The sequence below is a fragment of the Berghia stephanieae genome, chromosome 11 (assembly GCF_034508935.2).
Source record: "Berghia stephanieae isolate SIO BIC M18660-M18661 chromosome 11, UCSD_Bste_1.3, whole genome shotgun sequence".
NCBI lineage: Eukaryota > Metazoa > Mollusca > Gastropoda > Nudibranchia > Aeolidiidae > Berghia > Berghia stephanieae.
Window position 1 is genome coordinate 11,269,073 of NC_088370.1, and position 22,500 is coordinate 11,291,572.

General features: G+C 36.6%; 3 protein-coding genes across 8 annotated transcripts in view; all 3 read right to left on the minus strand.

Moving 5' to 3' along the window:
* The window catches only part of LOC144956555 (uncharacterized), a 20,219-nt gene extending 9,696 nt beyond the window's left edge, over positions 1–10,523 (minus strand). The window contains exons 1-5 of one of the 4 annotated variants that reach the window (XM_078887134.1): positions 10,432–10,523; positions 6,896–7,109; positions 5,228–5,306; positions 2,875–3,012; positions 224–361 (exon numbers count right to left, since the gene is read on the minus strand). In XM_078887134.1, the coding sequence (XP_078743260.1) occupies positions 224–361; positions 2,875–3,000 (264 nt within the window). In that variant the 5' untranslated portion in view covers positions 3,001–3,012; positions 5,228–5,306; positions 6,896–7,109; positions 10,432–10,523. Of the gene's footprint in view, positions 1–223; positions 362–2,874; positions 3,013–5,227; positions 5,307–6,895; positions 7,110–9,986 lie in introns of all 4 variants that reach the window. The other 3 variants (XM_078887132.1, XM_078887131.1, XM_078887130.1) reach the window with 3 other exon arrangements.
* A 2,856-nt stretch (positions 10,524–13,379) lies between these two features.
* LOC144956732 (uncharacterized) lies at positions 13,380–16,829 on the minus strand. The gene is made up of 2 exons (XM_078887411.1): positions 16,709–16,829; positions 13,380–16,068 (listed from the first exon to the last, which is right to left on the minus strand). The coding sequence occupies exons 1-2, from the start codon at positions 16,732–16,734 to the stop codon at positions 14,847–14,849; spliced, it is 1,248 nt and encodes a 415-aa protein (XP_078743537.1). The 5' UTR covers positions 16,735–16,829; the 3' UTR covers positions 13,380–14,846.
* Positions 16,830–17,674: 845 nt separating this feature from the next.
* LOC144957308 (uncharacterized) overlaps positions 17,675–22,500 on the minus strand; it is a 60,672-nt gene continuing 55,846 nt past the window's right edge. For all 3 annotated transcript variants that reach the window (XM_078888445.1, XM_078888444.1, XM_078888443.1), the window contains exons 7-8: positions 19,061–22,500; positions 17,675–18,015 (exon numbers count right to left, since the gene is read on the minus strand). The exon at positions 19,061–22,500 is cut by the window's right edge and continues 43 nt beyond it. In XM_078888445.1, the coding sequence (XP_078744571.1) occupies positions 17,845–18,015; positions 19,061–22,500 (3,611 nt within the window). In that variant the 3' untranslated portion in view covers positions 17,675–17,844. The remainder of the gene's footprint in view (positions 18,016–19,060) is intronic.

Below are 22,500 nucleotides of genomic sequence, written 5' to 3' on the forward strand. Positions count from 1 at the left end.
CAGGAACCCCACCCAGTAAAAACACGTAACTTGACATTGTATGGTGGTATTTGAGCATGGTGTGTTCGATTACCCACAGAGGGACATTGATTGTTACAATAATGATTAGATTCATAACAAGTAATAACAAAATGCCTGCTTTAAGAAAAAAAAAAGTTTAAATCCAAAAAGTAATTGTCTGTAATATTCACACCAATTTAATTTTTTACCATTGTGTACATACCAAGGTTTTTGCCTTGTAGATTGACATTTCTTTTGCCAGGTATTCATTTTTGGTAGCAAGTTCTTTGTTTTGTTTTTTCAACAGAGGAATTTGATGCTGATCCACTGCTTTGAGCTTTTCCTTCATTGTCTTCAATTTCTGATTCAAAAAGAAAAACACAAAATAACTGAAAAATTACTAGCAATCTTAAGACATTTAATCAAAAAATGAAAATCATCTATAACTGGTTCTTGGTTCGACCGTAGCCTTCGTTAACTAAAACACTGATACTAGCCAAAAACATTCTTCATTATAAGAAGACGAAGATAACAGGAAACAGTTAATTGTGAGTTGTAATCAATAACTCAGCACTTAGAAAACAACAACTCACTTTTTCATCATCATCACTTTTTACTTTTGTTTAATGATCGTCGTCTTCTTTTAAGATGACATTTTTTTTTGTCAGAATCAGGCCTCTTTTTGAATACAAAACATCAAATTGATCAGGATCACGAAAAGTTGTTAAAAAAGCTTTAAAAAGTAGAGAAAGGCGTGGGGGCTGCCTGAAGCCTGGACTCATAAAAATACTGACAAAAAAGTGAAATGGAACGGCTTAAGATTATGTGACCCACCATCTAAAAATGGTATCATGTCGGAAAGGACAAAGTGCGGGAAATCAAATTTATAGTCACAAATATGGTTAATGCCAAATTCGTTATGATAGGAAACAAGTAAAATTTCTAACATTGCAAAAAAAAACCCCAAACAAACTGAAAGATCACATTTCTTATCATTTTTATTGCACTCATTTTTCGAGGCCCCATTCATTCCGACATAATTACCGTTTTGTGACAGAGGGGCACATAAAAGCTTTATTAAAACAATTCTTCAAACAGACATAAATTCATCTATGTTCTAAGATTGTCACAAAATTGAGCCAGATAAACAACGGCAACACGAACGAATGAAACCGTAGTTAAGCCTTTCACTTTGTAATGAGTAAAAGCCCTGGTGTATGAGGGAGGGGGGCCCAACAACTCATTTGGTAGAGAGAGCACTCGCTTCACATACAAAGGGACTGAAATCAGTCCAGGGTTAAGTCACCATTTAAAAAAATTCCGACCCTCTTGTCCAATTAGCAAAAATTGGCTACCTGGGTCCATTAAATTAAATTAAATAATACAATTTATTAATTATATAATTTATATAGTGCAATATCCACTAAACATGCTTAAAGCACTTTACAAGGGGTCCCTGGCCAACAGCAACACTTAACATGTAGGACGGGACATGATGCCTGTTAAGCAATATTACATTTTTTTTTCGGACAGAGACAACGCTGTTAACGGCCAGGTACTCATTTTACACCCGAGTACAGTGAGAGAATGTGAGCAAAGAGCCTTTTCCAAGGACTCTACTATGCGCTGAGTGAGGCTCGAACCCAGGACCTTCCGATCCGAAAGCGAGTGTCAAACCACAAGACCACATGTCCGCACTGATGGAAAGTACATAGCAATAGACTAGTGTTCTATCCAATGGCTAGCAAGCAATTTTTGCTATTGTTCATTTCACCCAATAGAAACCAGGATAAACACCCCTGCTCCATGGGCCTTATGGCTATGAAGGACTACTGAGTGTATATGTGAGAAAATCACATTACAATACAATATGTCCCTGACCCGAGGATCATATTTGCAAGTCTGATAACTGGATGCAACTATGGGCTCGTTTTAACATTGTTTTAATGGACAATATTTTGCATCTGCTTAAGAGCATTTCCATAACAATTTGGATTATCAGACCTGCAAAATAAGTGTACATCACCCCAACCCAAAATACAAATCATGTGACCCAACCCATCGATCTGGTATTATGTCAGAATGAGATAGATAAAGAAAATTAGGTTAAAATGGCAAGAATAAGGAAAATTCATTTTTTTAAAGTTTGTGGCCACAAAAGTCCCTAAAGAGGGCATTTATTTTAATTCACATGTTATAAATGCACCCAGACATAATACTGATTTGACACGAATGGTCTTGTCTTCAACACATGCATCTCCTCCATTAATCGTAACATCACATAACATAACATAACATATGGTATAGGGCAAAATAGGATAAAATCCCTTGAATGCCCTTAATATTAATAGTAATGCCATAAATCTATTGATTAAAGATTACAATAATGATACACGTTGTAAAGATAGTATTTCAACTTAATTGTACTCATGTATATGTGGTGTACAAACATATATCTTGAGTAACTGTAAAACTAATTGAGTATTTTCACAAATTATTAAAAAATTAACTCGATTTCATTTTATCTTATATTCATACAAGTTTCAAACTAAAATCAAAAGGAATTTGTGTTTATGCAATAGATTTAGAGATTAAAAAAAAATTAGCAGTAACTCTTGCATTTCAATTCTTCTAAAATAACATGCTTAAACAACAATAAAATACTCAAAACTGAAATATTTAACTACTTAAAATTCATTCAGGTTTTAAAAACACTGTTTATCTACAATTGTTCTAATGGATTTATGAAGAAAAAAAACAACAAGTGGATCTTTATAATATTAAATGCATGTTGTCTTTATGAACTTCGATATTAAAAAAATTCTGGAACAATCCATCTAATTTCTGGACATAACTTTGAGCATATCTACATACCAAGATCTGTGATTTAATAGTTGATATTTCGTTGATCAAAGTTTCATCTCTGGTCACAAGTTCTTTGGTTTCCTTTTCCAATTCAGTTGTCTGCTGCTGCTCAACTATTTTAAGTCTTTCTTCCATTTTGTCACGTTTCTGGTTTAAACAGGAAAAGCAAATATTTATTGATTAATATATGATCAAACTTTTCGAACTGGTCTTATGAAGGAGTGACTCATATGCCACAAAAAAATGATTATTTTAACAACTGTCATACTCTGGACAGACACGTATTAAAAAATTTGGCCAGAAAACTCGTCCTTCAAATATTAATAATAATAATGATAATAATAATAATATAATAATAATAATAATAATTAATAATAATAATAATAATAATAATAATAATAATAATAATAATAATAATAATAATAAGAAGAAGAAGAAGAAGAATATATACTTTATTCATCCAAACATTGGAAATTCGTTTACAGACGTGGCATGCATGAAAATGTATAAGCACAAAGTTGAGAATCTATGGCGACAATGTATACATATATATATATATATATATATATATATATATATATATATATATATATATATATATATATATATACACAAATGCACAAAAATGTAAAAATATACAACCAAGAACCAATAGCAACACTTTATATATTAATTTGATAAATTGGCCTCTAGTCCGAACTTGTGTGTGTATATTTAAAAGAAAGTATTTAATTTAAATGACAGTTGCGCGTTAAAATTCGAACACCACGTGGCAAAAATGAATTAAGGTGACGTGTTGTCTTTGTTTTTATAGATATAAGGCGACGGCTCCTCATGGAAAACTTAATATATTTGTGAAGGGGGTGATCGCTATTTAAATGACACTCATTTTGGTAAAAACTCTCAAACCTAGGATCGCAAAAGGTTTGAGAGTTTTTGCCAAGATGAGGGTAATTTAAATCGACCGATATTTGAAGGACGACTTTTATGGCCATATGATTAAATAGGTGTCTTTCTACAGTACTGCTGGCAGTTAACTGATTAAAGTCAAAAGGATAAAAAAAAAATTAAGTTCTAGTGTTTCTCTCTGAAGAAAATATATTTATAATTCTAAATAAGACAGCCAAGTCTTAAATCAAGCTTGATATTTTGTCTATAAATTAAAAATAGAGAATATAATATAAATCACTCCATAACAATACTGATTGGAGACATCTAGTCACATTAGCAGACTTGCCTACCATTACGAAAAATTCGTAGCATTACGAAATTTTTGCCCCAATTTCAGAACTTCGAGAGCATTTCCAAGTCATTAAAACTTATTTTAAATGAAAGCTGATGCAAGACTACATAATATTGAGGATTTTGAAGAGTTATTTAATCCTTGTGAGGGTAAATTGTTTAGTTTTAAAGTTAATTATAGTGGCTATATCATTTATCTCGTTTTAAAGTTAACTATAGCGACTTCATCATTTATCTCGTTTTAAAGTTAATAGTGACTACATCATTTATCTCCTAAAAATTACGAATTTTCAAATTTTCAAGTGAGCAGGTCTCCATTTGCACTCTTGAGAAATTCAATCAAACAATGGTAATTATCTTCGAGCTCTTAAAATTCTAACCTATTATCATGTACCAACTTCCTTCAATAATGAATCAAACATTTAAATGGATGGATATACATTGCTGCTTTCTAATTCATGAACACTCCAACTTATCAGTAACCCACAGGACCTAACAAATAAGTCCCGGCAACCCCTTTACTTGGCTTCCCTGACTGCGGACAGGGTTTCACATACGAGATGGGAGTTGACTTGGATGAATTCAGTCCCTCACGCGGTCGGGGATATAGAGTCCTCGAAACTGAGAGAGAAGTTGCCAGGCTTTTTTTGTATCAGCAAGAAGAGACACTTGGTAACGGCAAATTAACTGAGATTGAGAACCTGCAACGCTTCAAAAAATTGAGCTTTATATAGCGCAATATCCAAAAATGTGCTCAAAGTGCTTTACAAGGGGTCCTTTTTAATATGTAGGACGGGTCATGATACCTGTTAGGCGATATTACAATTTTTTGGACAAAGACAACGCTGTTAACGGCCAGGTACTCATTTTACACCTGAGTACGGTGACAGAATGTGAGTAAAGAGCCTTTTCCAAGGACTCAACTATGCACCAAGCGTGAGGCTCGAACCCAGGACCTTCCGATCCGAAAGCGAGTGTCATACCACTAGACCACCTGTCCCACATGTATGCGTTGTGGACGAGAACCTGAGAGTGCAGAGCATCTAGTCGAGCGTTGTGTTGTAATAAGGTTACCGGATAGGTTTGCAACTGTACATAAATGCAGCAACGAATTTGTTACCTGGATAGACAATCATAATATAGTAGTGTGAGACTATTAGAAGCTGGTGCTCTGCACAAGTTCGACTGTACAAATCACCCTGAAAACGAAAATCAAAAGAAAGCTGAATGCAATCCATTTGTAGATATCTTTAAAAAAAATTGTATTCTGGTAAAATAATACCATGATGACATTCTTCACCTTCTTTATCGAGTTACTCAGACTGAGCATTACTGTGCATGTTGCATACCAAAAAAAAAAGATATGATAAAAAAAAAAAAGCAAAACAAAACATAACAAAAACAACAGCAACAACTAAAAAAAGAAAGAAAGGAAAATAATTTAAAAGACATTAGTTTTCCTTGACCAACTTTAGACAGTCTATTTTAGGAAACAACATTGCAAGGCTAATAAAGAAACAGTAGCTACTAGAAGTCATTAAAATGTGGTAATTCTGTTTAAAAGAAGGGTGGGCGTGGCAGTTTGGGATCAATATTTTTTTCCTATTCACTGTATAAGGATAAAAGTAGAATGTACACTGGCTTGAAATTCTAATGATCTTTATATTATCAATTGCTTCTAGTTGCGAAGAAAAAAACAACAAAACTACCATATTAGTTAAATCACAATAGTGTTATACAAATGTCCATATTTTCGTATTTATGTTGTCTTATGTTAAAGATAATGATGATAGAAGTAAAACAGTTTATAATCATTATGTGGAGTTGCCAACCCACAATACCAGTATAAAGGATAAATATTTTTTCATTAAAGTCAAACGCACACAAACCTTTCATTACTAAACTGGTTTATCAAATTATTATACCGTTTTTGATCTTTATTGGATTTTTTTGACTTTGGACCAGCCCAACCTTAAAAGGGCTTCTCTGCGGTTACAAAATATTAAATAAAGGGTCAAAAACTGTATTATAACACCCGAGTTGTAAAGTTTCCTACAAATCCATAGTTAAAGTCAGTAAATATAAAAATATCAGAGGAGTAAATGATTTTAGTTTAATGAAAAGTAGTGAAACAAAAAAAGAAACATCACATTGTTGCGAATTACTCAATTACTCCTCCTTTTGTTTGTATTATTTAAATGATGTAACAAGTTATGATGATCCAATCCAATACAAGTTCAGTTTGGTAAAAAGATGGAAAAATTATTTTAAAAGGTGAAGGTCAGAAGTAAGTTTTTTTATAAATCACTGCTTACATTGACCTTCGATTTAAATTATTTAAGCCAATAATACAATTACATCACAAGAGGTGGTTAATGCATTTTTAGCTCGACTGGATTATTCCCATTACAGACTACAAAAGGAACTGCAAGTCTTTAAACTGGCATCCAATCAAAATATGCCATAACTGACACTTACAGAACTCTTCAATTCACCAATTCTCCCCAATTCCAACATCACGTTTGTAAACATCACTTAAACTTAATCATCAAGAAAAACAATTAAAAAAAAAAACAGGATTTTAGAAATCCTGTAAGGATTAATATAATGTATGACTCTAATAATACCCGTGAAAATCCTAGGAAAAAAATGAGTTTTCACCTCTGATGATGTATAAAACAAAGTAAAGGAGTTAGTAGATTTTTGTTGTTAATGGTGATGGTAATAAACATGCTTGCAATGATAGAGATAATTTATGAGTTACATTGATAGATATTCCTATCCTAACCTCTTTCAGTTGATGAATTTCTATCTTGTGATTGAATAATTCATTTTTCAATTCCAAATTCTCCCTATCCAGTTTGAGTATTTTATCCTCAAAATATTGTCGCTGATCAATGACATTTTTCTCCAATGCTGAAAGCCTTTCTTCAAGCTCACAATTTTGGGCTGACATGATTTAATGTTGTTGGGTTTCCAATTGTTTGGCAGAGAAAAAGAATCTGCAACGAGGAGAAAAAATTAAATCATTTGGTTTTTGAAACTACATACAAGGAGTAATATTTTGTACAAAGATATACTTTAAATGATGTGTTCAGCAAACAGGTAGAAAACAACCCACTTTCTGTATTGGATCCTCATTTTAAAGAGCTCGCCAGATCTGTACGGTTGGATATGCAGAATGGGACATGAAATTTTAATTCAAACTATAAATCTTTAAGATCTGGCAACTTGGTTGATACTGGATTGATGACAATGATGATGATTATGAAGATAAATAATGATAATAAAAATAACAATAATAATAACTAGAACCATCTTCATAAATCCAAGTCCCTTGAATTTTGGTTCAACTGTTTTTTTACTGTATTTGTAATAATTCATGACTTAACATCAACTAAATCATTTAAGAAAACCTAAATCCCATTGGAAAATACAAGAAAAAAAAACAACTGGAATTGAGAGCTTTCCACTCACTCTCCCACCGGCTTCTTTTTCTACAGCTAACCGTGATTTATCCTAAATGAAAGGGGAGAAGGCACATTTGAAATTTGGGTAATTTAAAAACTACAGTTTGGGACGAATATATCAACATCATTGGAACTGCAGTAAAATGTTGATATATCAGTCGTTCCAAAAGATGAAAAGGAAAGAAATGAGAAAATGCGAGATAATAACAAGGGACGTCAATCTTGATGATTTGGTGGCCAATTTTGAAAATTTATGACAGTTCATTTTATTTGACTTTTAAAAAGTCTGTCGTTGTGGTCTCTGAAGGCTAAGAATCTTTTAATAGACTTTGTCTTCAGCACTGACAAGGACGTCAATAAGGAAGTGTCTCATGAAGTTGCTGTGCAAAGCAGTGGAGGTCTTGATAACTACTATAGTGGCATGACTGGAAACTGGTCCCAATGGTGCAGTATTCTCATATGACTTCACTTTGGCAACAATGGTGTCTTCTGACTGGTATCCAGACTGAGAACCAATAATTGTGGCATTGACCTTGCTGGTAATAATATTGAGACCGAGAAGCTAAGCATTGGTACGGCATATAAGAGAAATTGAGAAAGAGGTTTTTTTAACTTTAGTTGGGGGAGGGGGGGGGGGGGGGGGGGGGGGGGTAAGAGGTCTATCTCATTTACTGACATTAAGTCTCAGCTCCAGACTGGGATGATGGGCTGGGCAGCTTGTGAAGACGGGTAGACAGTCTCGCATGTAGTGGGTGATGTGGGGAGTATTTTTCATTAGATGATTTTTTGAAAGCCAAGTTATATCGATATCGAGAATTCCCATTACCAGTGTCGGTACCAAGAAATACTGGCACAGCCCGGGACTAGACTTAACCACTGACATCACGGTTCTGATCAATGATAATTCATAGGAAGTTAGTTATTTTACATCGCAGCATTGTCATTGGCTGTTGTTTTTTACTTCACTGAAGGACATCGTAAAAAGTTGTATTTTTTTGTTGTTATTAAACAAATTATTGTAGGTATTGAAGGTTCACAATGTTGATATAACCGTCTTGTGGTAAAATTTATGTCGATATATATGAGACCCTTATTTACTAATGTTATATAGCGAAAAGAAACGGAATTTTGATGCCACGTCGATATAAGCATAATGTCAATTGTCATTGTCAATTTATCCGCTCTGTATTACATCCAACTCCCAAACCTTTTTACAAAACTACTTATTATACTGTATCTTATTTGGAGTTCCAAACAAAAATATGACCATGATATCCGTTGCAAATCAACGAATTTTGTGTAAAAGGTTGACAACATTTACGCCATAGGTGTGTGAAGAATGGTGAAGAAGCTTGTGATTGTTGCTTGATTGACTTTTGATTTGCTGCACCTTTTTATGTCATTTTTCAGTCATTTCAGTATTTCTATGAAGTGGTTCTGACTCAGTTCTCGGCCATGTCATTAAATTGATGATAAAATTTGATGGTTTTAATTGATCATTCAACCACTGAGGTTGTTGGTGTAGAGTGCAGGTGTGTAGCACAAAATATGTGAAATCAAGAAAGTCACAAAGAGTATAGGTGCAAATCTTGTCTCCATACCTTACATTGTAAGCAACATCTCTGTAAATTGTAAACAAACTACAGTCACCAAAATTACCGTCTTGATCAATAATTAATTATGACCACATCTGGTAACTGTCGGAGCTGTCCATTGCTTTACCCCGCTTCCAGCACTGAGTCAACGTCCCCATAAGTGGACAACTCCTCCCCCCACCCCCCCACCCCCCATCACTGTTTCAACGAGCAGCTTAGCTTGCCTATTATTTTATCACTTCAGATTTTATGACGGACATTCATTGTTAATTTCATTACTGAGGTGTAATTGTTTTAATAATGATGTGTAATAATGATGGAATAGTGAGGTGGGAATCATACATTATTATTAGCAGAGCATTTTGATGGTTTTCGCTAACCCTCTTTGCCATTCTTTTGTATGGTATTTTTCTTTTTAGATAGACGTCTAATTCTTTATTTTCCTTCTTTTTTGTAATTTTAAATTAATGATCAGAAAATTAAGTTCCCTTATAATCAGTCCTTTTCAGTGAGCATGCTTATATATATATATATATATATATATATATATATATATATATATATATATATATATTATATATATATATATATATTATATATAATTTTATTATTCTAATATTTACAACATTGCTACATGTCCAGCACTATTCGTACCATATTTGTATCCAACACGATTCAATATATATATATATATATATATATTATATATATATATATATATAATATATATATATATATATATATATATATATATATATTATATCTAAAGGGGTAAATTTGTATAGACCGTCTAGTAAAAATTTCTGTTTCGCACCTGAGCGTGCTTGTAGTCGAATCTTGCTTGTCGCTGGAGTGCTTATAAATAGAGACCAATGCACTACAAACTCAAATTGGTGAACCTCTAAAGTATAAGTATAATATAGAGTTTTAGAGCAAATGTTGTTGCATGTTGCCAAAATGTGCAACAAAAAGGGATTGTGCAAGTTACTCTAGGCTACCTCAAAAATTCCAGAGTTTAGTTCCTCTTTGATGAAGATATTTAATTATAGTTATAGAACGCATTTCTAGTCCAATTCAGTCGCTTCGGCTGCCTCCGTGGTCCACATTCACAGTGAGTGCAGCCGTAATATGTCATTGAGATATCTATCTATCTACGGACCATATTTTACTACCTTTATTGATGACAGTTCAGTAGATTGTAAACTTCATCATCAAAATGATGACGAGCTAAAAGTGACTTAAAGAAGAATAACGTTTACTGCATTATCGGTAAATTCGGGATCAGAGAAGTGTCTTTAGTCGAAGTGGAAAGTCGAAATGTTGGCCGACATTGGCCGATCGTGAGAGTATCACATGATATTGTTTACTGTTGTTGGGCATTGGATTGCCAGTTACTATAAAAATGCCAAACTACAGAAAAAAAATACTAAATTGTCTGGAAAAATGCCAAATTTCTCCAAGCATCACAGAAAAACTACTAATTAATTTGTATTTTCTTATTATAAGTTGTGTCTTGATTCTAAAAAGACCAACCTAATCTTGCTAATTTAACGATTAACATGTTTTATGAAATTAGTGTTAATTTGTTCATGGAATAGGTAAAATTAGGTGTTGAAAAAAAAATGCCAACGCCCCCCCCCCTCAAGAAAATGCCAAACGACTTTAGAAAACACCAAGTTTTGTAATTTAGTATCAAAAAACGCCAAGTTGGCAATTGCATTAGACGATATGAAAACTTGTGGTATCTCCCAACACTAAACGAAACTGAAACGACTTGGAGTTTAGGTGCTTTCTCGGAAATGGGTGTGATGTGACGACAACAGCTGCAGCTTCTACAATCGTATGGCGATCTATCTAGGCGTGGCCTTCGTGAACAAAGTAATACTGCCATGATTAGGGATTTGCAGAGTGATATCTTATATTTTTTTTTGCCGATATCCTTTGCATTTTAAACTTTTCCACTTCAGCACCCAGATACTTTACAACGTTTACCCGTTGTGCTGCTGGATATCATGAGATATTATGGGCTTTCTTTTGTTGGTGACTGACGTGATGCATGAGGTGGCATTTCGAGACACTGAACTCTATTAGTCAGTTGAGTTTCATCCCGTCTAGCGACTTCAAATCATGATTGAGGCACTCACTATCTTCTTCGTTCTTTATGTTCCTGTATAGAACAGTAAAGTTGGTGCCCCAAACGTAAACAAAGTTCGAGAAGCACATGGCAAACCACATGTTCCTGTCTTGACAGCTCACGTTCCAATGTAAATAATAGAAAGAAAATAACCTTTAAAATTTGGCTGTTAGGTGGCAAAAGAAACACATATTCATAAATACTCGATCATGCATCAAATAATGTCTAGATATGGATATTTTATGGAACAAAAGGTAAAATTTATCAAAAGTTACGTCTATCTATTTTTAGACCAGAGCAAATTATTGCGCTGGTATGAACAAAACGAGAATTGTTCGGAGCCTGATTTTCATAATAATTTAGTCTTTTATATATTTCTGCAACTGTTAGATTTTATGTAAACATATTTTCAATACTGAAAGTGTATTGCCTACAACTCAAACTACAAAATTGGGAGACCTATATTGTGCGTAAATTATTCCGGTCCCTAACGGAAATCACTAGCAACTTGTTATTGTTTACGTTTGGGGCACCAACTTTACTGTTCTATAGCATTGTGTCGTCTACAGAGAGATAATATATGAGTATTTGACTGAAGTTGGTTGGGCAGGTCGTTTATGTGAGGAAAACAACGTGGGTCCGAGAACAGAGCCCTGAGCACGCCTCGTGTTGCTTTACTCATGTTTGATCTCGCGTCCCCGATAACACTTGGTCTAGATAGGAGCATATCCATTGAGTTGTTTCTGGGTTTATTCCGTACATTTCTAGTTTTGCTAGTTGTCGTCTGGTTGGCACCTTGTCAAACGCTTTGGTAGCATCAGCTTCTGCCGGCGTCATTATGTTATGATGATCTATCCAGACCGCAAATTCCTCGCCCATTCGTGTACGGTCGCGAACCCGCCTGGAAGCTTCGTCACAACGCAACGCTCGACTAGATGTTCTGCGGTCTCGGGCTCTTTGCCTCAACGCGTAGGTAGATGTGGAATAGGTGGGAAGTTCCCACTGATGAAGTGACGCTGCCTTTTGACAGGTTTTCCATAGAATTTCAACTTCAAATTCGCTTTGTTTCTGTTTATGACATAACATCGTTTAGGGGTGATCGGTCACAAATCAAGCAAGTATTTTGCATTGTAGTCCTTCAGAGCTATTGGACCCTTGGAGCCGGAGTTTATCAAGGATAGGACGCTAGTATATCGCAAAGTACTTTCCGCCAAATCTAACAAGACTCAGCTATACTGCTGAGTGGACAGGGGGGTCAGAAAAAAAAAAAAAAAATCTCGACTGCACCCGGGATCGATCTTGGTCCAAAGCTACCACACACTGAATGCCCTGTCTTGGTCCCTTTGCACGTGAAGCGAGTGTTCTACCAACAACTGATCTACGGGACCTTCATTTTGCAATGTAACTAAAGTAAAAGCCTAAAACTGAAAGTGTAAAATCACCGGAAATTTTACAATTTCGTTTTAGCCTTTGAAAAAATATGAACAAAACATTTAAATTTGTCAGCATTTTACGAATGACTTTAATCTCAATCATACATAATATATAAGTAGTATGTAAAATATTTCATTCGTATCGTGTTTTACTTTTGATATTTACACATTCACATTCAATGTTTGTGGAATCAGAGACTCTTCTACTGATCGTTAACCTGAATTCTAATAAAACAAACAAACAAAAACTGTACTTCTTTTGCGTAAGTACTAAAGCTTAAAAAAAAGAACAAAAATATCAAACACGGGACGTTTGAGGCTCAAAACCCTTCTTCAGCCAACAAATAAAACAAAAACAACAAAACAATAAAGACAAAACTACATTACTAAATTCCAGATTGACGACCTACAAAATTTCTCTTTCGTCAATTTGGAATTTAGTAATATATTTGTTTCTTTATTATTTCTTGTTGTTGGCTGAAGAAGGGTTTTAAACTCGAAACGTTCCGTGCTTGGTATTTATGTCCTTTTTTTGAAGCTGGTATATTCATTTTTGTTTATACTTTTTTACAATCCACAGCTTCTAGCAGCTTAGTATTACTATTTCTTTTGGGGTAAAGGAATAGGAGTACAGTGGAACTTCAGTAAAACAGTGATGGAGGGACCAGCCTAAAATCCCTGTTATAACCGAGCCCTTTTAAATAGCTAAATTACAAGGGGAAGAGCCCCCCTCTCTCTGATTTATCTTATCTCTCTCTTACACACACACACACACACACACACACACACACACACACACACACACTTTCAAGCTGACCGTTGCATGTATGTTTGTGTGTTTGTGTGTGTGTGTGTGTGTGATACGTACTGTCAGCCTCCTGCAAGGCACATGTTATAATAAAAATGACAAAGTATAGTCGTAAGTCGCCTATACACAAAACGCACAAACACACACACACTCTCTCTGTCACACACACTCACAAACGGGGAGAAAAAAAAACACAGGGATTTAAACCCCTCTGCTATAATCGGGTTCCTTTTAAATCCGGACCTGTTATCAATGGGTTCCAGCGGGTGGTTGGATGGGAGCATCACCCTTGAATCATATACCTATGATGTTCGCATGGGTGTACGATCCGATAGTGATGTCGTTTCTTCTTCTCTTTACTGCCTATCCTGCTTCTTTGGTTTGTGGTTGTATTTTTGACAGGGGATATTTTTTTTTCTGTAAATCTTCTGCCTGTTTGTTCTTGGTTATTTATAATTTAGCTTATATCTTTAGGTTATGATTTTGATTTACATTTGTACTATTTTTGTTAGATTGCTTGTTTTTTTGTTTCAGTGGTCTCTCATATAACCTCATTTGTGTTGGAAGAGACCTAAAGCAATAAACAAACAAAAAAATCAATGGGTTCCATTGTAATTATATCCTTGTTGATGTTAGACCGCGAGTTGGGTGACTATTTTTCACTAAAATCTCTCAAGCATATTATGATTGTTTCACACCAAGTGTGTCGGTAAGTTTGATCTGGTTGGCACATCTGGTGAGTATTTTACCTAACCAGACACTATCAAAAATAACTTAGTAAATGATCAAATTTGATAAAACGATTGTTAAATCAACAAAATCAAAGATCTCTGACACTAAAATTTCCTTTCCAACAGTTCTTATCCAAATGAAATTGCTTAAATATTTCTAAAGCTGGAGTCAAAACTTCTTATTTCTAAAAATATTTCGTTGCAGTAAAACTTAAGCTTTTATAAAAAGCATTATTCACAATAAGCGCTTAATAAGGGGTCCCAAAACCAACAAAAACCCTAAACGCTATTACCAATCTTTTCGACAACATTGGTACTCATTTTACACCCGTGCGGTGAGAGAATGTAAATTAAGAACCCGTTCCAGTGATCTCAACTTTGTCTCCACCGCCAAAGGAAATTCAATCAAAGGACCGATGGGGTCCAAAGACCACGAAGCTACACGCAAACTCGGGGTAATTTCCAAGTCTTTTGACTGATGAAGACAATTATTCTACCACTACAATAAACATTGACATTTGACACAGATAAATCAGGATGTATTTATAATTGTACAGCGTCCTCGGTTTTAAATAGTTGTTTCAGCATATCCAGGATTTTCTCCTTCATGCACTGCTAAGGACTGAAAAGATGGGTCATTATGGTTATTCTCATATTCATTATAAATAACAGACGAAAATTCAAATTGTCCATCTTCAATAAAAGGTACATTCTGCTGTGCTCTAAAATTGTTGCTCGATACTGTTGGTGTTTGAAGATGGGGATTTCGTTGTTGAAACTGTTGAGGAGTTTCAGTTTTCGAATAAGTGGGATGTACTGAATTGTTTGTATTCGAGGTTGGAGCTGACTTTAGAATTGGAGCAGTTATTCTTGGTGATTTTTGATGAGGATGGACCGTATTCGGTCTGTTGGCGAGGGGATTAATGCCTGGCCCTATTTTCGGGTTGGGCACTGAGGTATCGTGTTTGTACTTAGTTTCATTGTCTCCGTAGACGACATAATTTGAGTTGTCGTTCGTGAATCTATTTGCGGTGCTTAAGGTTTTTGGATGATTCGTTGTTGAGTTAGAATTTGAGTGGGTCGCCACTAAAGTGTTAGGGTTAACTGTGTTGAACCATTTTCCAGAGGTGGTACCAGAATCAAGATTGGCGTCTGTACCCAAACCGGAACCATTTGCCCAGCCATTGCGATGAAGGCCGGTTTGGCCACCTCCATCTTCCATCGATTGGCATCTCCTCATTAGCATATAGGGTTGCTGTTGTTGTTGATTTAGCTGAAGTTGTTGTTGCATCTGCTGCTGGCGATGATGAGGATAAACTCTCATGGAGGACGGAGAGGTAGATGAAGAGGAAGAGGAAGACTTATTCAAAAGGTTGCTTTGATGATGATTGATATTGCTGTCGTAAACGTTGTCCTTATTGTTATTTCTTTGATGGATAGCCAGTGGTGATCGGTTATTGTACAGGGAAGGTGATAGCTGGCGAGAGGACGCTGGGAGATAACTGCCTCTTGAAGCAGGATCATCTCCCAAAGAGAGTTGCCTACCGACAGTATGACGACCTTGAACCGGGTATTGCGCTTGGCCTTGAACTTGTCTCCACCTGAAACTCGGGTGGTCTATGTCATTAGGGAGTTTTAAACTGTGCTGGCCTCTCCCCCTTCGTTTTAATTGCACCTCACGTTGAATGGGCGGGGTGTAAGATCTTTCAGAGGAAGCGAAAGATGCGTTGTGGGGTTCAGATAGGGTGCAAGAAGTGTTGTGAGGCTCTGATGAGGAACTGGAGGTGGATCTGAAATTCATTTGTTAAAATAAAATAATAATTAGATTAGATTTAGATATGGTAAAAAAGCTATTTAAGAAAATGTAGAAAAGAAGAAGAAGAAGAAGAAGAAAAAGAAGAAGAAGAAGAAGAAGAAGAAGAAGAAGAAGAAGAAGATGACGAAGAAGTAGTAGTAGTATGTAGTAGAAGGAGGAGGAGGAGGAGGAGGATGAGTTTTTTTGTGAAAGAGGGGAGAAAATGTCTTTTTTGTCATGACACTCTGTCATAACCTACAGTCACTAACTCACTTTTGAAGTCGAGTGATCCGCATCTCTAAAACACGAGACATGACGTCTGTTAGGCGATATTACAATTTATTTCCGACAGAGACAACGCTGTGAAACGGCCAGGTACTCATTTCACACCTGAGTACGGTGAGAGCATGGGAGTGAAGAGTCTTTTCCAAGGACTCAACCGTGCGCCGAGCGAGGCTCGAACCCAGGACCTTCTGATCCGAAAGCGATTGTCATACTACATGACCACATAGCAGCATATATATATATATATATATATAATATATATATATATATATATATATATATATATATATTATATATATATATATATATTAATATATATATATATATATATATATATATATTTAAATTACCTCTCTCGAGGGGTTAAACACTCCATGGATTTGTATAAAGGTGGAGGAGCATAAGTGGCTGGCGAGGGATTGAACACTCAGGTGGTGTAAGACGGCTGGGAGAGGGAAGTCATCAAGGTCGTGTGCCAGACAGAAGGCGGGAATCTGATTGGTTGGAGCGATCTGCTGACGAGGAGGTCATCAAGATCGCACGAAAACTGAATTATGCGTGAACTTAATTCATACCATCATCTATACAAGCTGCATGCAACACAGATGACTACATACATCATCATCACATTACATACATACATACATACATACATACATATCATACATACATACATACATACATACATACATACATACATACATACATACATACATACATACATACATACATCATACATACACATACATAATAATACATACATACATCATACATACATACATACATACATAAATACCTATTCGGTCTCATACATCCATCCATCCATCGATCCATCCATCCATCCATCCATCCATCCATCCATCCATCCATCGATCCCTCCTTCCATCCATCTATCCATCCATCGATTCATCTATCTATCCATCCGTCCATCCATCCTTCTATCCATCCATCCATCCATCCTTCCATACACACATATTCGGTCTAAAAGTCATTCTTCAACTAAAACAGTTAATTTTTAAAAAATGCAAGCCTTTCCGTGAGATACCGTCGCCATGATATTTCATGATTGAATACGTACAGATAACTCATCAAACAAAGGTCTGATGCCATCAGAAGTCACCCATAATATGTCCAAAGTGAACAAATTGGGGATTAATAACTTTCCTAGGGAAAAAACCAAATCCGAAAGTGCCTTAAGCGGGGCTCCTATCCGGGCGGACCTTCCGGGTCACAATGCAATGCCTTAAGCACCTTAAATTTCAAGTAGACAGGCCTGCTTTTATGCTATATTGAGGATAATTACAATGTAGATCTAATTTTTATTTTTTTTTATTTTTTAATTTTTTAGGAAGAGCCAAAAACAAAAATTTCATAATTTCAACCATTTTGAACATCATTAAAAAAAAAAAGTTTTGGCATTAGGCTCGCCCGACATTGCATCTATTCAAGGTGAAGGTCACATGTACACACAATAGCATCAATTATTTCAGTGAGACTGACCTTGAGAGACTAAAGAATTGTTGGCTGCCAGGGTCAGGTGGTTTGGCCCCATTGTGCTTGGCTGAGATTGACTAGCGTGCATTCTGGATGCTGCTGGCGAGGTGCTGAACGCACCACCATAAGAGTTGTTACTGTTTGCGTTTCCAGGCAAAGGTATCTGGTTTAGATAATAATTAAAATTATTCATCATTTTTTTAGTCAAATAGCTAAAAAAGAATCGTATACAGTATAATGTGACAAAAGATGATATTGCATGATGACCCATTGCAATTATTGAGGACATTAAGCCTTTATCCTGGGGTTTTTGTAACGTTAAACGAACAGTAACAATGCTTGTTAGCCGATATTAGATAAATAGTAATTAGTTTTCCTCCAAATCTTGTTCATACACCCAAGAACCCAACTACTGCTGAGTGGACTGAGGACTGTGTGCAAAATCGGTACACTTGGCACATAAAGGGCTCGAGCCCTAGATTTGTTGTGATACCAAAACCGTCCAGCTACATCAAAGCGACGCATGACTGTGTGCTTTACTTACAGAGGCTTAAAGTCAAGAATACGTTGGATAAAGCTTTTGGCCGACAGAAACCTCTGATGGTTTACATAATATTAGATACTATGAAGACCATTCAATCTTGTCTAAACAAATATGTCTAAAAAACATCAAATTGGTCCCATTCTGTTTAATACTTCAAAGGTGTATTCATGGCAACCTGGGCAAGTTGAGCAGACGTTACTGATTACATGCTAACATGCGGCTATGTGGTCTTGTGGTATGACACTCGATTTCGGATAGGGAGATCCTGAGTTCGAGCATCGCTCAGTGCAAAGTTGAGTCCTTGGAAAATGCTCGCTTCTCACATTATCTTATCTCACCGACATCAGATGTAAAATTAGTACCTGGCCGTTAACAGCGTTGTCTCTGTCTGAAAAACTGTTATATCGCCAAATAGGCGTCATGTCTCGTTCTACATGTTACGTGTTGCTATTGGTCAATGACCCTTTGTAAAGCGCTTTAAGCACGTTTAGTGGATATTGCGCTATATTTACAGATTGATCACGATTTAATGATTCCAAAAACAACAAGTACAGGATGGAGATGTTCAGAATTTTAAAAAAATCAATAAAATACTTAATACAATAACAAAGGCAAATTAACAAAAGCAAAATGTTGAGGGACCCACAACCAATGATATTGTTACCTGATTAGTCTTGGGTATCGCTATTGGCATAGAGTAGGAATCTCCTCCAGAAGGCCCCGATGGATGACCGTGCATTTTCCCATGGTCTGGGACATTTCTGGAAATCACGGTGTCAGGACGATGAGGATTATTTGGAAGGTTTTGATTTGCTCTGGTTAAATTCATTGCGTTATTTTCATAAATTTGCGCCGAGTCATTGGTTTTATTGCCAGTGCTATTACCATCACCGCCGCCACCTACAGCATTTACGAAGCTTTTTGGTCGCGAAACTTGATGCGATCCTGGGTGTTTATCCGAGATCTCTTGTTGTTTCCTATCGTGAAGTCGTGGTGGTTTAGGTGGAGCTGAAGGATCGGCCTTCAGGTTGACGTTGTAGTTGTTGCTGCTTGAATACATAGGTGAATTATCTAGGTTATAATCACTGCTATTTTTAACAGTTTGCTGTCTTGAGCTGTTCGGGGTAATGGGAATAAAGGCTTTTTTATTGGTATTAAGGTGATTGGGCAAGGGGTTGGATCGACTAAGACTGGCTGGACTAACATCAGCGGTAGATGACGGAAAAACTGGGGGCGGAGAAGCGACACCGACAGGGGGTTGTCGCTCCTTATCTAGAGTTCCTTTGTTCGGGTTGTTATAGTTTGGATTCTGGTTGTAAGGCTGAGGAGTTCTTGTTGTGTCATAAGTCAAAGGAAAAATAATATTTGGGGTTGAATTGTTACTGTTTTTGAGACAGCCAGGTTTTAGAGCACTTCTTTTATCATTGGTTTTGTTGTTGAATACTGCACCATGGGTTGCCAAAGAAACAGAATTTTCTGCATGAGAATTGTGAGAATTTTTGTGACTAACTGCTGAGTCATGACTCTGTTGTCGCGAGTATGGAAGCGATTGCTGGCAATTTTCATTGGGAACTGTTTCCGATGAAACCTTTTTCTGGATATTTTCCCAGAGTGTCTGGGGGGCACTCTCTGTCCCATCATCCGACATGATAGTCTGCCACCTGTCCGGGATCCCGCCACTCTTCCTGACGTCCGAGTCAGATCTGGCTAATCCAGCGCTTTTTCCTGGGTCACCGCTGGATGTCTCAATTTGTGTTTTCTCTTTCTGTTTCTCTTTTTCCAGTTCCTTTATTTCCTTTTCTTTTTCTTTGAGCTCTTTCTTCTCTTTCTTTGACAGTTTCTTTTTCGGTTTGATGATTTTTCCAGGAGTTATTTCGGGATCTTTCAAGGCATTTGCTTCCATTTTTTCACTATTGTTGTCTGTATTGCAAGTTGCATGTGGGGTAACATTTGGATTGAAATTGTTCCCACTTGAAGCCTCAAGCGCTTTCTGAATTTCCATTGCAATACTGCCAGAACAAGAAGAAAGATTAGAGGATTGTGATAGTTGTCTGCTCATTTGTCCATGAGGATTACTGGATATTTGACATGGGTTGGTAGACATTTGTTGGGTTGGCACGATGCGATTTTGTAAGATTGATTTTGGTTGGGGTGATGCTGATATTCCGTGGTAACCAGAAGAGGCGAGAGATGAGGTGGAGTTTGTCATACCACTTTGGTGAGAAAGTTTTCTGGGTGGCGGGGCATTTTCATAGATAACTGGACCAGTCTTTGTGACGTCTCGGAGATCAATAGTAATTAATGTCGGTTCTTCGTCGTCCTCATCATCGTCTTCATTATTATCATTGCAACTATTATTCATACCTTGGACTCCAGATGGAAAGGATGTTGGTGTTTGAGGATTCATGTACGCGTTTGGTTCCTTCATTAATTGTTCCTGGACAATCTGCTGATAACGTTCATTTACAGACTGTTGATGCTGATGCTGCCTTTGTAGCTGTTCATGTCGTTGCTGTTGTTGAATCATATTCTGCTGTTGAGCTATCATAGCAGCTTGTTGCTCAAGAACTAATTTCTCTTGCATATTATGGAGCTGCATTTCTTGAATTTGTCTCTGTTGAAGTTGATGAATATTTCGGTATTGATCCTGTTGTTTAAGTTGTGGTTGTTGGTGTATTTGCTGCTGTATCTGTTGATGATCATACTGTTGTTGTTGTTGTTGTTGTTGTTGCTGCTGAAAATCATATAACTGTTGAGGATGTGGTTGATTTTGATAAATATATTGCTGCAGTTGTTGTTGTTGCTGCTCACCGTAAAAGTATTGTTGAAAATTGGGATTGTTATAAGCATTGCTGTGACCGTAATTGTTTTTGAAATGGTGTGGCTGAGGCGTATGAGAACGTACCGTTCTAGCTGCTTTAAAATCCCACTCATCGTCCGATGTCCTTGTACTCGACAGACGTTCTTGTCTCGGTGTTGGGGTCATCGATCGTTTCTGTAGTTGACTAAAAGGAACAGGGTTATACGTGTTCCCTGGAAGTTGTCCAGATTGTTCAATGTTTACACTCCCGTTGATTTGAGCATTAGCCATTGGTAAGGCATTGCTACCATCACCCTGATGCCTGTATTGTGGATCTGAACCCAAAGACCCTACACATTTCATACTGCGTGATTTGCCTCTAATTCCACTGAGGTTACCTGAAATGACTTGACTCATAACTCCATTTAATGCATTATCATTAGACTCATCTCTAAGTTGATAAACATCATGATAAGATTTAGCAATTGCCGTTGATTGAACTCCTGGCTTTTCATGAACTAAAGCTTTCATCTTGGCTTCATTTTCAGCTTTTTCTTCCGTTTTCATCAAAATATCTGTCGTGCTATTATTGGTCAAATTCAAAGCAAAGTTTTCTGGTTTTTTAGAGTCATGGTCAGACTCTTGCAAATATCGCATCTGAAGATTTAAAATCAACATCAATTGGTCTCGGTCCAAACCGTGAAGTGTAACAGCTCTGCGATTCCTTCTCCTATGAGGAGCTAACTTTGAACCACCATTGCCATTACCATCGTTATCCAAAGTCGCAGATGCAAGGAAGTTGGCAATGCTGTTCGCAGTGACAATATTGGGCGAGAAAGGAGGAGGGGTAGACGTTGATGCCGTGCTGTTTGGACTTCTTTCACGAGATCTCGCTCGATGAACTGGGAGGCTAAAACTCTTGGAACGGCGCATGCGACAAGCCTCGTTGTAGCCTACGGGGACGTCAGAGGGGCTATAAACAGCATCGCTCGATGTTGTTTCTCCTTCTTCGTCGTTCTCTTCATCGTTGCAATTGCCGGATCCTTCTATGGCATTCGCGTTGGTGTAGATATCCGCTAATACTGGATTAGGTGAAGTCATTTGTTTCACTGTTGTCATTGAGGCTATTGCTGGTGATGATAATGACGGTGATGGTGCTGGAGATGTTGTTAAATGTAAACTTGGTGATGATGACAGTAATTGTAGATGCTGTTGTTGCTGCTGTTGAGGAGGATTGCATGATGATGACAATGAGGAGCAAGGTGGAAGCATCGTCTGTTGTTCTAGAAGAGATTCAGAGTTGG